Raw genomic sequence first — 13,546 nt, 5'->3', positions numbered from 1 at the left:
AATTCGCACATTATCAGAATAGATATCGTTCAATATATATGGATGTAAGAATCATCGCGGAAAAAATAACACGCAATTTCTCTCAATTTGATCATCGATGTCATTGACATCTTCGAGATCGTAGTTATCATAGCCCCGTACACGCGAAACGGATGAAATGAGGGAAGAGTCAGAAAGAGAAAAGGAGGGTCACTGGAGAGAAAAGTCTCGCGTGTGTACGCACAGTGTAAATACACGGTGCCTCGTACCCCAGTTTCTATAGAGTCAATATTTACCCGGCATCGGCGCGTTAATGAAGTCGATCGACTCTGCGGTGTCTCTGCTCTAAATATCAGCTTACGAGGTCTCGACCGACGACGACGACGACGATGACGATGACAACGACGAGATCGGAAGGGTCAGAAAAGTCAGAACCCTTTCGGGTTCTGCTGCATGTCATCGCAACAACAGTGTGTGTGTTTTTGTGTGCGTGCACATATACCTACGTACAGGGGCACGTAGCAGTTTACGCGCCATTAAACACAAGTCCCGTGTGACGTTTATCCTTTTATGAGGCCTTTTTCACTATCCGAGTGCCGGCAGCGCTTCCTTTGTCGTCTTTACCCTTTGCTACCGTCATCTCAACCCTTGCCGACTTCGCACTCGCCGCTCGATCATCATCTTCGTAATCGTTTTCATAATCGACGACGGGATTCTTTCTCTTTTATGTACGTTACACTTGACAGCAAAAACACACAAAAATATTTGTACGTTTTCACTCAAAAAAAAAGAAAAAAGAAAAACAGATGTAAATCTATTTTTATATAACATATTCGAGATTTAATGATAAAGTGCATTGATATATAAAATTTAAAATTAATTTTAAAACATAAGCGAATTGTTTCAAATTTCTTTGAAGATGTAATGTGTTTTCATATTGTAACACATAATTTTCTGAAAAATTTTCTGTCGAACTAATCTACATAATTCAAAGTTCTTGCATTAGAATATGAATAGCAATAACTATTGATAAAAAATACATACGATATTCATATAGGTTTTACGAGTACGTATATGCGAGAATATATATCTAAGAAAAATAAAAAAAGATTACGAAAGCATCTCGATTGCTTGCAATAGTTGTCGGAGGAAGAAAAATCATTCGTTTGATAAAACGAGATGTAAGATTAAATAAGATTAGTGACATCATCATAGCGTCAAGTATGAAATAATAGTGTATGCGTTTCTTCGTATTTGATTTCTAGGATTCACGATTTGGAAAAAATAGACCTTTGGAACATACACTTCGAATATACATATATTCACCCGCGGAGATAATATATGGAGATCGTTTATGTTTAAAGGTGCTAAATTTCAATACGCGATGTCGACCGTTATAAGGAATCTCATCATCTTACGGAGCGTTTTGCGCAAACAGGGTTAATCATTTTTCCGCAACGTTCGCAGTCGCGTTCGTCGTTATAATTCTTCTCGGCAACGAGAGTACACATTAGAAACGCGGTTTGCGCGATATAATTAATCGACGGTGTATTAATTCACATATTTATTACACTCTGCGCTAAGAATGAGCACTTGATTACTGTCCGGGCCGTGATATACAGCCGGCGATTTTTCTCGTTGCGTTAATGAGTCAATGAATCTACTCGAAAGAAGGAGTCGATATATCAACCGGGATACGCATTTGAACACGCGCGCGCGGACGTTTGTGCACGAAAGTTCCTCGTCTCGATGTTATCGGTGCTTAATTATGCGCGAAAGGATTACGCGCAAATGAATGCATACGCCGTATATAATCGACTATTACCGGATTACATAAAGTAAACAGGATTTTGCACGCGCGAACGCGAAACATAGAAATCTTATGGTGAAGTGCGAATGTAATAGCGGAAAACTTGGGCGCAAACAATTAGTTTTCTCGTTGAACACATTGCTGACATGTTTTGTTTTTCGATGATAACATAAATTAGAGATGAAAAATTCCTAAGCAATGATTTTACAAAATTTTATAAAAATAGTCTTATTAATCAATCAATAAAATACCTTATAAATCGTAAATTTATTAAAAATAATTAATTCTTTTAACTTAAATAAAATTAATCGTCATTATTTGTGATATAAATATAAAAATGATAATTCAATCTTTTTTACACTAACATTAAAATATGTATCCCCTTCTATGCGTTTCGGTTCACTTGTTATTTGATAAATATGATCAAAATTAAGATGTAGATTAGATATTACGAAATAGTTGATTCAATCATTCGAAAGAATCCCGGAAAAGACCCAGAAACGAAGCAAGAATGTAACATGCGGCTGCCGCAATTTGTATTGGCGTCGATGCGTTTTTAACGATCAGTTTGATGGATGGTGGTCGCTCATTCACGGACACGTCGATCGAATCCTTGAAAAATGATCCTGTGCATCGACGCGCACACATATCTTAGCGGGAGTATATAGATATAGCGGTGCATCTAGTATACAGGGTGTATATATAAAAAAATAATGCAGTATATTTTTATAAAAAGAAAAATATGCAAAAAACGAAAAGAATAGATAATTATCGTAACATTAGAACGTGAATAATCCTGATTTTAAAGACAAATTAAATTTAAAATTATATAAATATTTTTAGCCAATTTAATTTTAGCAGCACAAATAAAAAAATTAATCTAATAGTAAATTTTTTTTATTTTAAAGATTTAATTTGATTAAAAGATACTGATTAAAAAATAGAGAGAACCGATGACACGGAACGGAAATTTTTTATCTCGGGTTTTTTCAAAGAATCTCTATTTGATAGTATACGCGATTTTTCATCACACTCTGTATATACTGTTCGTACATCGAACATATGGCAAGGCAGAAAGCGGAGTTTCTTTTCGGTTAATGTTTTCGCGATCTACAATGCGCCCGGCCGGGAGCCAAAGACAATTAATAACCTTCTAGAGGATCATTTATCGCGACAGTTTAGCCTCGCGTTAAAGAAACGAGCGAGCACGTCCTACCGGCGCGGCGTATGGTGGAGCATATAAACGCGGCAACGCAGGTAGCCACGTCGTAGATGACGACGACGACGACATTGTCTGTCTCCTCGAACCGTGACCGATCCGATTTTTAACAGCGATTCTGCGTCCGCCACTCAAGAGTCAATCGAGAACAATCCCGCGCGACCCTCTCGCACTTGTGGGAATCGCGATGGGTGCTCCTTTCGGAAGTACCACGATTCGTTATGCCCGTGTTATGTCCTAGTGCATCTGAATGCATGCGTACAATAACGCGTCGCATCAGCATTTTAGAGTATTAGACTAGAGTGTTAGAGTCAGCTGCCTCCATAAGATATGTTTCGCGAATGGCATGTTTTAAAGTGTCAAACGTAACATTGTCACGAATTCGATGAATAAAGTCACTGGTCGATTTAATAAGAATAGCAGTTATCGCATGATTCAATTACTTTAATTTTGTTGAACAGAAAATAGGGAAGAAAAGAACTTGCTTATAAATACATTTTCATAAAATTTAAAAACCAATACTCAAGATCAAGAATTTCCCCTTTTTTTATAGAAAATAAAAAACTGATAATTTTGTTGCATGCAATATAAGATATGGCAAAGACCGAGAGAGAAAGAGAGAAAACATTAGTATATAGTAAAGTTGAGTAAAATTGCGAAAGCTGAAGCTCTAAGATGTTATATAATGCTCAACTCGGACAATAAAAAAAATATATATATAATACATACCACACATAACACTAGACAATGCATAAAACAAAAATATTTATACATATACAAATATATTACGTAATGTTATGTAGCATTTAGTAAATTACAGAGTAACAAAGAAAAAAAGAAAAATATAATCAAGTAAAATAAACAGTAGGATGAATAGTAACAGAATAAAGGATGAAAAATAAAGGATGCGAAAGGAAAAGAAATAAATGAAGAAGAACGAATTGGAAAAGGGCTAATAAATGAAAATATTTCAAACAAAACATACGCTTTAAAAGATTCTTTTGTGAGGTCACAACTAAAACTAGACTGTGATTTATATTCGCTTTGCAATCTATTAAACAATTTATCTTGCGTATTGTTCATGGCCGGTTAAACTGTCACGTATATAATAATTCACTAATGCAGAAATTTTCTGTGAGTAAGACATTCCCACGTGACCTCCGTTACAGAAATGATAGAAAAGAAACAATTTCTTACTCAACAATACCTAACATGCAATAATCTAGTTTAAATGAACAATTCATTTCTTTTCAAACATTGAATGGAACTCGTTAAATAACCACGTATTATAATGATACGTCCCTTCAAATAAAAGCTTCAGATTTATATTCGTCATTCGTTTATATTCTAAGACACACGAGACCGGTATGCCTCGCTGGCGCAATTTAATCTCCCTTTATTTGGCGATTAAGCGCGCCCTCATTGATTTATAATCTCATAAAAGACCGAAGGCACGGTCCTCTGTAACGACGTCTGCAATATCGCAAAGAGTACCGGAAGATTTTTATGCATATGTGTGTATACATATATATATATATATATATCCACATACCGATATTTTATTTGTGTATGTCATAATGCGACCGCGCGTAAACCGTGATTTAAATACGAATGTTACGAAAGCGACATTTAAAATGTAATATGTGATCTTGTTATGAAGAAATTTCCAAAATTCTCGATATTAACTTAATACAAATGCACAATTTAAGTAATGTAACACACATCAATAATTTTATGAAATAGCTATTTCATCATTTGACCAACATGATACACATTACACAATTGTAGTTTGTTTAATATGGAAATAATCACTTGCAAAGAAATCTCTCGTGACAAGTTCTCACAGCTTCAAGCAACTGTATCACCTGCATAAACGTTGTACTCGAGAGAATGTATACTCGCGATTATCTTTCGCTCTCGTCTGCAACGAGTTTCACGCGATAAGACGATTCAATCGTCCACTCAACGCGGTCGCTTTTCGTAAGCACGTCGTCATCTTAACGGAAGCGGTACCAAGTGTAGATCGGTGTAATTCAAGTTATCGCACTGAGCAAACAAAGAGCATCGATTTAGATTAGAAAAGTAACGGGTAATTTGCGTGCGTACCGTTAAATGTACCTTTTTAAACGATCTAGATAAGATAAAAAGGAAGAGACATTTCCACGCATTTGCACGTTTCACTCAAGTCTCGCTCGACCGCATCGTTTGGTTATGTCCATTGTAAGAAAATATTTTAGCATATTTATTTTCTAACAATAAAGGATTCGATTACTTTTATTTTCTCACATAAATAAATCACTTCAATTCAGTTTATTTATAAGAAAAAAAAGATAATTTCAAACATTTTTTTATATACCAAGACAATAATTTAGTTTTGTGCACACATGTTAAGAAATTTCTATATTCTCTGTATAATAATCTCTAAATAAATAAATAATTTCTGTATAATATTGTGGAGGATAATACATTATAAATATTTAAATAATTGAAAAATTCTGAAATTTTTTTACATTTTTTTTTTTCAGAACTACACTTGTGGAAACTGGTGCACACGTTGAAATCACTAACTTTGATCCATTATTTGATCTGATGACTTTGCCGAACGAGAACAACGAAATGCTGCCTAGAAGAACGAATGAAAGACAAAGAAATCGAGAGGTACTGATCTTACTTTTTTAAAATAAAGCGTAATGAAATTAATGAAAAATGAGTTAACAATCAACGTCACGAGAAAATGTGAAATCTCATTTGGTTTAATTCATTTTTGTTTCAATTTATTATCCGTCTGTAGTAATCTATTTTGAATTTTTATTTAAATATTCTTCTCCTTCCCATCTCTCTCCACGTGAACATTTTGCAGTAAATTTGAATTTTTATTTTCATTACTTAAAAAAATGCATCGTGATTTCGAGATTAAGCTTAATTATTTTATTGTAACTATCAATCTTTTTTCAGCGTTACGCGCGGTATAGAATCTTATAAAATTACAACTCATAAAAAAACTTATTCTTTTGAAAGTGGTTCTTATTTCACCGAATAAATTTTAATTTAGAATTTAAAAGAAAATTAATTTTTTCGTTGGAATTAAATAATTGTGCGCAGGGCACGAATTTCGCTTGATACATTACCAAGACTTATTCAGAAAATAATCTCAATTCGAGGAAATGATCAAAATTAAAAAGCTCGCATAGAGCTTTTAAGCTTTTCAAATTCTAAGTTATATTCAATATTTATGGGCCTTCAAATTTTTATTGTATAAATTTTAAATTGAAAATTTTTATATCGCATCGTAGATAATCAAAGAACTCGAGAATGATGAGAAACATCGTTGATTATAATTTTCTTATCGGATCATCAATATATGGTCTACTTTTATTCAGTTTATTCGAAAAATAGGTTTCTCGCTCCGACACTAAGTCGAGGCAGATGGCACCGTTTGTCGAGATAGCACTGATTTATGACACGCCGGTAGGTTAAAACGAGTTTCGATCCAAGTATTACGACAGAATAAAGAACATAGATTCGGGAAAGAAAAGAACCTAATGATTCTTCGGATATCCATTTCATGCTCATGGGAAAAGATTTAATCGTCCTCTACTCAAAAACTCCGTGTCCACCAAAGAATACATACACGAAAAAACTCTCATCATCGCGATATTACAAATATTATATAGACTTTGTAATGCAAAGCTACAAAAGACTTCATAAAAAAATAAAAAAAAAGCGAGAGATATTCTTGACAGATCTTTATTGTGCATTGTCAACGTACTCGCGTATAAGTTCTATATTTCCAATTAGTTTTTCTCTCATACTCTAAATCCTGGTTTAACATATCTGTAAGATATTGTGGGAGGAATAAAAATCGAAACGAACGTAGAGAGAACCGGTTCGCCGCCCCACTATTCAACACCAATCGCGCTTTATTCATCCAAGGATGAGTCGAAGCAACTAACTCTCTGACGTATTTCTTCTTTGAATAATTTTTATAATTTCTATAATTGCAGATGAACCATAAGTGCAAGGTATGCAAGGAGCCTGCAGCTGGTTTTCATTTTGGAGCATTCACGTGCGAGGGTTGCAAGGTAAGAAACGATGACAGAGTTGTCAATATATATAATAAGATTACATGATAAAATCCGGGTTAGATTTCACGGACTTTGTGACATGACGCTGACAATTCGCACGACGATGTCTCTCGTTCTATTCGTGTTGTGTGCGTTATGTAACATTTGTGATGCAAATTCTACTTATAAAGAGCAGCGCAAATGTTATTACAAAGTCGCAGTTCCGCCACGTTTTCAAGTAAGCGATAAATAAGCCAGTCTTTATTTCGCGGAATTATCACAACTTTGCATACACGATTCAGATTATATCATAGTTCACATTAGAGTTCACTCCCTATAAATAATAAAATTAATAAGAATCAAAAATTATATCTTCTTTTCAATGCAAATAGTATTCTGTTAATTTATATTAACTGAAAAATATTATTCGAGTTATACTATGTACAAATTCAAAAGGAAAGAGATATATTGTCTTTTAATAAAATCACATATGCGCAGTTTTGATGTAAGTAGTGAAAAAAGAAAAAGAAACAAAATAAGACAGCGATTTATCAGCAAGTTCTCATTGAGAAAAAAAAACAATCTTTGACAAGAAATAAACGGAAGTAGTTTCTACCCGATATTAACCTGCTGCGAGGATTTTGCAAAGTCGTAAAAGTCGATACGCCGGCGATGAGTCGGCGTATGCGATGCGTTTCGCACTCTAGTTTAAAGAAGAAGCAATTTAATAAGCCGTGACAAATGCGAAAACGAAAAGGTTCCGATGGTAGAGATCCTCCGTAGTAATCACGGTCAACGAAAGAGGTGAGAAAGTCTGATATATGGAAAAGGTGAGCGCACGCGAGAGGCAAACCGAGAGGCAAACCGAGAGAAAAAAAGAGAAAAATCTCCTGCCCGGCTCGAATCCATAAGTGGACGAGAGACTCGAGCGCGACCAATCGATTATCTCGGATCGTCCTCGTTCGACGAGGATGCCCGGGTTGCGAGTATTCCGGAAATAACAACGTAACTCGAGAGAATGATAACATTATCCCAAAATATGTATAACGGGCCGCTATACACGTTGCTACTTTATAGCTAGGATCGCAAAGTAAAAAGTTATACATTTCTTTCGAATTTTTCTTTTATTCTATTACTTTGGCGCGATTTGCATTAAATATATTATAACGGTTGAAAGAAATTTGGGACAAAAAATCAATAAATAAATCTTTCTTGGAATTAGTGCGGAAAATAATGAAGAAAAGCGGGGATATTGTGTCGATCGCGGTTCGCTCTCGCGATTAGTCACGTTACAGTCGCGAATAACATTCAACAGGTGGATTCAACAGGTGGCATTCAACAGGTGGATTCCGGCGCACATGCGCAACCACCTGTTGAATCCATGCGTACGCCTCTAGTCTAGTATGCAAGCGAGCAGGATATATATATGTGTATCGACGACGGTGATCGAGTCTCGTTAAACCGCGTTTAAATCTCCCAAAGGTATTGACTCTTGCTCTTGTCCTCTCATTAATGAACATTACTTATCCCGTAAAATATCGACAGGCATACTAACATAAGTGACCTATCTGATAATAATTGAGCTTCATTAAGACAATAATGGGCAACGGGTTCTTATCTCGCGTTCGCTTCTCTGAAGACTTAAAAGCAGATAATGCTTGAAGTCAGAGTTAGACTTTCTTCTCTTTAAATTAGAATGAGTCGGGAAACTATAAAGATATAAGACAACAAAAAGAAACGTGTTTTTATTGAATTTCTTCAAAATGCATCGAGCCACTCTTACAAGATTGCTAAAATGGTATAAGAATTAAACAAGTTAATTTGTACTATAGATAAAAAAACTTTTCTCTGAAGACTTAAAAGCAGATAATGCTTGAAGTCAGAGTTAGACTTTCTTCTCTTTAAATTAGAATGAGTCGGGAAACTATAAAGATTTAAGACAACAAAAAGAAACGTGTTTTAATTGAATTTCTTCAAAATGCATCGAGCCACTCTTACAAGATTACGAAAATGGTATAAGAATTAAACAAGTTAATTTGTACTATAGAGATAAAAAAAACTTTTATCCACAAACACATATGATTAATCATGAATCTTCGGGCGCGATAAAATTGTGTATAATTTTTATCGTCGACTACATCTTTTCCAATATGATTGGTTATCAATATAATTATCACTCGCGCGTAAGTGAAATTAATCGACGTTTCACGCCTCGCACCTTTAATTAATGAACGCGGATGACTGATTTAATAGTACGAAACACGATACCACCCGGAAAATTAATATCACCATCGTGTATCGCATACGTCACGTCGTGAAGTTGTACAACTATATAGCAGCGGGAAGGATCGCCGCTCTCACGAAGTTTCGATGTTATCGCGAGATATATAATAGTGTCATCGAAACCCTGATATCAAAAAGGGCGAGCGAGAGAGAAAAAAGAGGGAGGGAAAAGGGCACAAAAGTATAGCGAGGAGAATTAAAAGGTTCTTGCTCGAGCGACCAATTTTTCTCGCACACGACATGGGGCGAGCACCGCGGGTGCATAGTACCAAGTTCCATGATCTCTAACCTCGAGAGGCCGATATCTCCACCTTCTCCCTTCGACGGGCGTTTGGAAATATTTGAAATAATTTAGCGGCCGTGCACACACACGGCGGCCACGGACGGAGAAACGAGGAACACTCATTAGCATACTAACGACTGTCCCTCGAATTCTCCGCGTAACATCGAGAGAGGGGCGCGAGTTCCTCTGTGCTTTCTCTTCTCTCTCTTTTCTACCTTCTTCGCGTGCGCGACGGCGACGACAACCGTGTGTGGCCCCTTTTGCTCACGCTCCGGATTTTTTCCTCTCTTCCATTTTTGGTACCGAGCGGAGCAGCACGCGCGCAAACGTTCGCAAACACACGAAAGACCGAAAATATGATGTTACCTTGAACGCGAAGCAGGAGCGGATCGATTACGCGATAATCTCGCCCGAAGCCAATTCTTTTTGCAATGGTGGAAATAAAAATGTTTGTCGCCAATACTGTACAGAATAAATCTCAATAAAATTAGAAGAAAACTGCAATTGTGAATAGTAAAATAAATCTAAGCGTCAACAGCTTTGATTGTTTCGGTCTAAAAATGTGACGCGGTTAATTAAACGATAATCAAGATTACGCGATAATCTCGCACGAAGCCAATTCTTTTTGCAATGGTGGAAATAAAAATGTTTGTCGCCAATACTGTACAGAATAAATCTCAATAAAATTAGAAGAAAACTGCAATTGTAAATAGTAAAATAAATCTAAGCGTCAACAGCTTTGATTGTTTCGGTCTAAAAATGTGACGCGGTTAATTAAACGATAATCAAGAGAATTCTGCCAATGCGTCCCTGTTTCGTGAATCGTCTTGGTTTTTCGAATGGCGTTCGAATTCCACATTTGTCGATCGAAACGCGTTCAAATAAAGGAGAGTCAGGTCGTTCGAAGGCCGAAGCGTAAAGCAGAGCCAAAGGCAAGATCGCCAAAAGATGGTGAATCGTCGTGACCGCCGCATATGATGAATATTAACGCGAGCGACCTGGCTTGAGTCTTTTCCTCTCTCTTTCTTTCTCATCTCTTCGTCTCGCTTCAGGCAATTCTGGTGCACTAATTTGCAGAAGTTCGCTCGCTTGTTAAGAGAAACACGCGGAAGACGACAGAAATCTAGATTCGGGTCAGGCGTCGCGTTTTACTTATGATGCAAATGCCATTGTTTTTCGAGGCCTCAACGGTCCGCACATTATACGCGGCCGACATTGCAAAAATTTTTCGGCGCTTTCCGTCTTGCCCTCCCTCCCTTTCTTCAACCCAAGAAGGGTATGATTCAGAGAACGCGGTTATTCATCGTTCAACAATGAAGGCTCGTCCGAAGAGTCAAAACCATTACAACCGATCCAGGACAGAGTCGACATAAACGCGTTCCCGGACAGAGATTGCTTTCTTATATATGCGCCGGAGGTCGGAGTCATCGCGTCGACCACGAATGACTTTTTATGCCGAGCTTCCGGTAACGACGAGGATTCGAAAAGACACTTAAGCGAGAAACAATGACTTCCGGCGAGCGATACACGTTCGAGAGACGGAACAGGATGAAATATATTTCAAGGAGTCGACGATGTACATAGGGTGCATAAAAATTATCCTTCGAATTTATTTACTGCGTACCATCGTTAATGTTTGTTTGAATATCCCTATATATATACTTTTAACTTTTGTGTTTAAATCATTAAAGAGTTTTGATGAGATAGAATAACAAACATTAAAAAAATATTATTTCAGAAAGATTGTTGATTATAGAAAGTATGAAATTTTTACTAGAAAATCAAAACGTGAACAAATGGCCAGACGATTAAATGCGCACTTAAGGAAAATCAAGAAGCACGTTCAAAGTATTTGACGACGACGTGTCTGTGTATATACGAGCGAAACGAAAGTGGCAGTCCGGCGAAGGAGATAACACTCCGAGAACAGCGCGGCAAAAATTGTCGACTCGCTCGCTCGATTTCCTCGAGCGTCGGCGATTTCTCGGCCGCGGTAGAGATTGTCGAAGTCCCGTCACGAACGACAAATTAGGCGACCAATTTAGCTTTTCCCTTTTTCTTGCCAAGTCTGTCAGTCCGTTCGTCGTGCGGTGATAAATATCGACGCCCTTTAGACACCATTACGCCGAGTAGATTCGCGTCTCACCGTAGAAAATTGCAAGTTGACTAAACCGGTCAATTAAATTAATATTTTGTTAATTGAACATATGTTAATATTCAAGTCAAATATACGTTTTGTAAGATTTAATGTTATATTTAATTTAAATATTTCTATGTTTAATTAACAAAATAATATTAATTGTAAGTAAACAAATTTTTTCAGTATACGTGAAATTGGCATTTCAGTTCGTACTAAGGCATTTTCGTTGCTTTAATAACCAAGCTATCAAGAACTATTAAAAATAAAGCCTGACCTTAATTATTTACAAGTTACTCCAAATGAGACGCCACGCTGAAAAAAAATTATTAAATTAATAATTATTTTATTTCAATACTGTCTTATAAACCATTTATTTGAAACAAATAAATATTTATCTGTTTTGAAAAGGATTTTCTTATATATATATTTCAAATATATTTTTTCAAATCAATATTATAAGTTTCAAATAAATGATTTATAAGGCAGTATATTGAAATAAATATTTATTAGAATTCAATAAATTATTTTTCAGTGCAGCTTTACATACACACCATAACGGTACTGAAATTATGTGATAATGGGAATGACCCAACATGAATATATATAAAACAAAAATTGAAAATAATCTTGTTGAAATGATGGGAAAATAGGGAGAGAGAGAGAGAATAATTCTCAAACAGTGGGAATCAAGGAAACTGAATATTTTTCTCGGATAATAAGAATGTCACATTGCGAAATGACATTTCGGTAAGTCGATCAGCAGCGCGGCGATAATTTTCCTCGAGGGAGAAAACGCGACAGTTTTCCGTACGTGAGGAGAATCGAATGAGGAATCTCGCATTTTACGCCTTGCCAAATGGAGAACACGTACGATGCGAGTCGCGTGATTCGAACGTCGATCAACACAGATTGGCGTTCCAGGAATTCGGTTTTCCGCGAGAACGACCAAACGTGTCGTCGAATCTCTAATCGCGATCCTATGAATTGATTCCGCGAATGAGTTACGTACGCTTTTAGCGCGACTATTATTCACGTGACGTTATGTAGTTCTTCGCGATGAGCTAAGTGATGAGGCAAATATAATTTTCGCTTTGACAACGCGACACGTCGCGGATCAATACACGTTGCCGCGATCAAATGAGAAAATCTGTGCTCGAGGTTGCGGTAATTTTCATCGCCTCACGTTCGCGACCTAGTGACAAATTTGTCTTTGTATAAGGAGATTTTTGTTGCCTTGAATTTAATTTTTATACGCTCGATCGTTGAATGTCATACTTGATTTCAAAGAGTCAAGTTTATTATAATTTTATTAATATTGTAAAAAACACGATGTCACTAATGCTTCATGATTTTGTATTTTATATAAAACTTCTGCATTATTAAATTTGATAGTTGTACAAATATAGAGCATTAATATTTTGTCAATATAAACTAGTACTTATGAAAATAATCAATCCTTTAGCTTGAATCATTAGATAACAATTTGGTTCTTTGATTCATACTTAAATTTAAATTTTTTAAATTTTATAATAATTAAATATAATAAAATACATATATATGTATCTGTTATTTTTATGTGCCATATATGTCATATGAAATATCGCTAAACGTTTGGTCCCACGCCAAGCGAAAACGTAATAGGTGCCGAGCGTGGCGATAGTCACGCTATTACCTAAAGGGACGATTAACCCCCGCGAGAAACGTGAATGACTCGCGAGGAAAAAGATGAAAATTACTTTTGGAAGTAGGAGCATAGGCTGCTGTATTA

The 13,546-nt window shown here is 36.1% G+C and overlaps 1 protein-coding gene and 1 long non-coding RNA gene across 2 annotated transcripts in view; one reads left to right on the top strand and one right to left on the bottom strand.

The window, feature by feature from the left end:
* Window positions 1–13,546, bottom strand: part of LOC114943591 (uncharacterized) — a 424,129-nt gene that overhangs the window by 219,626 nt on the left and 190,957 nt on the right. The gene's annotated exons all lie outside the window — the stretch shown is intronic.
* The window catches only part of LOC114943590 (uncharacterized), a 244,849-nt gene that overhangs the window by 218,536 nt on the left and 12,767 nt on the right, over window positions 1–13,546 (top strand). Inside the window, exons 4-5 of the mRNA XM_085482409.1 lie at window positions 5,534–5,666; window positions 7,013–7,090. Of these exons, the coding sequence (XP_085338535.1) occupies window positions 5,534–5,666; window positions 7,013–7,090 (211 nt within the window). The remainder of the gene's footprint in view (window positions 1–5,533; window positions 5,667–7,012; window positions 7,091–13,546) is intronic.

Source organism: Nylanderia fulva, unplaced genomic scaffold (assembly GCF_048542155.1).
Source record: "Nylanderia fulva isolate GAGA-0341 unplaced genomic scaffold, ASM4854215v1 Scaffold10, whole genome shotgun sequence".
Taxonomy (NCBI): domain Eukaryota; kingdom Metazoa; phylum Arthropoda; class Insecta; order Hymenoptera; family Formicidae; genus Nylanderia; species Nylanderia fulva.
Note: the sequence above shows the minus strand (reverse complement) of the source record. Positions and strands in the feature narration are given on the sequence as shown.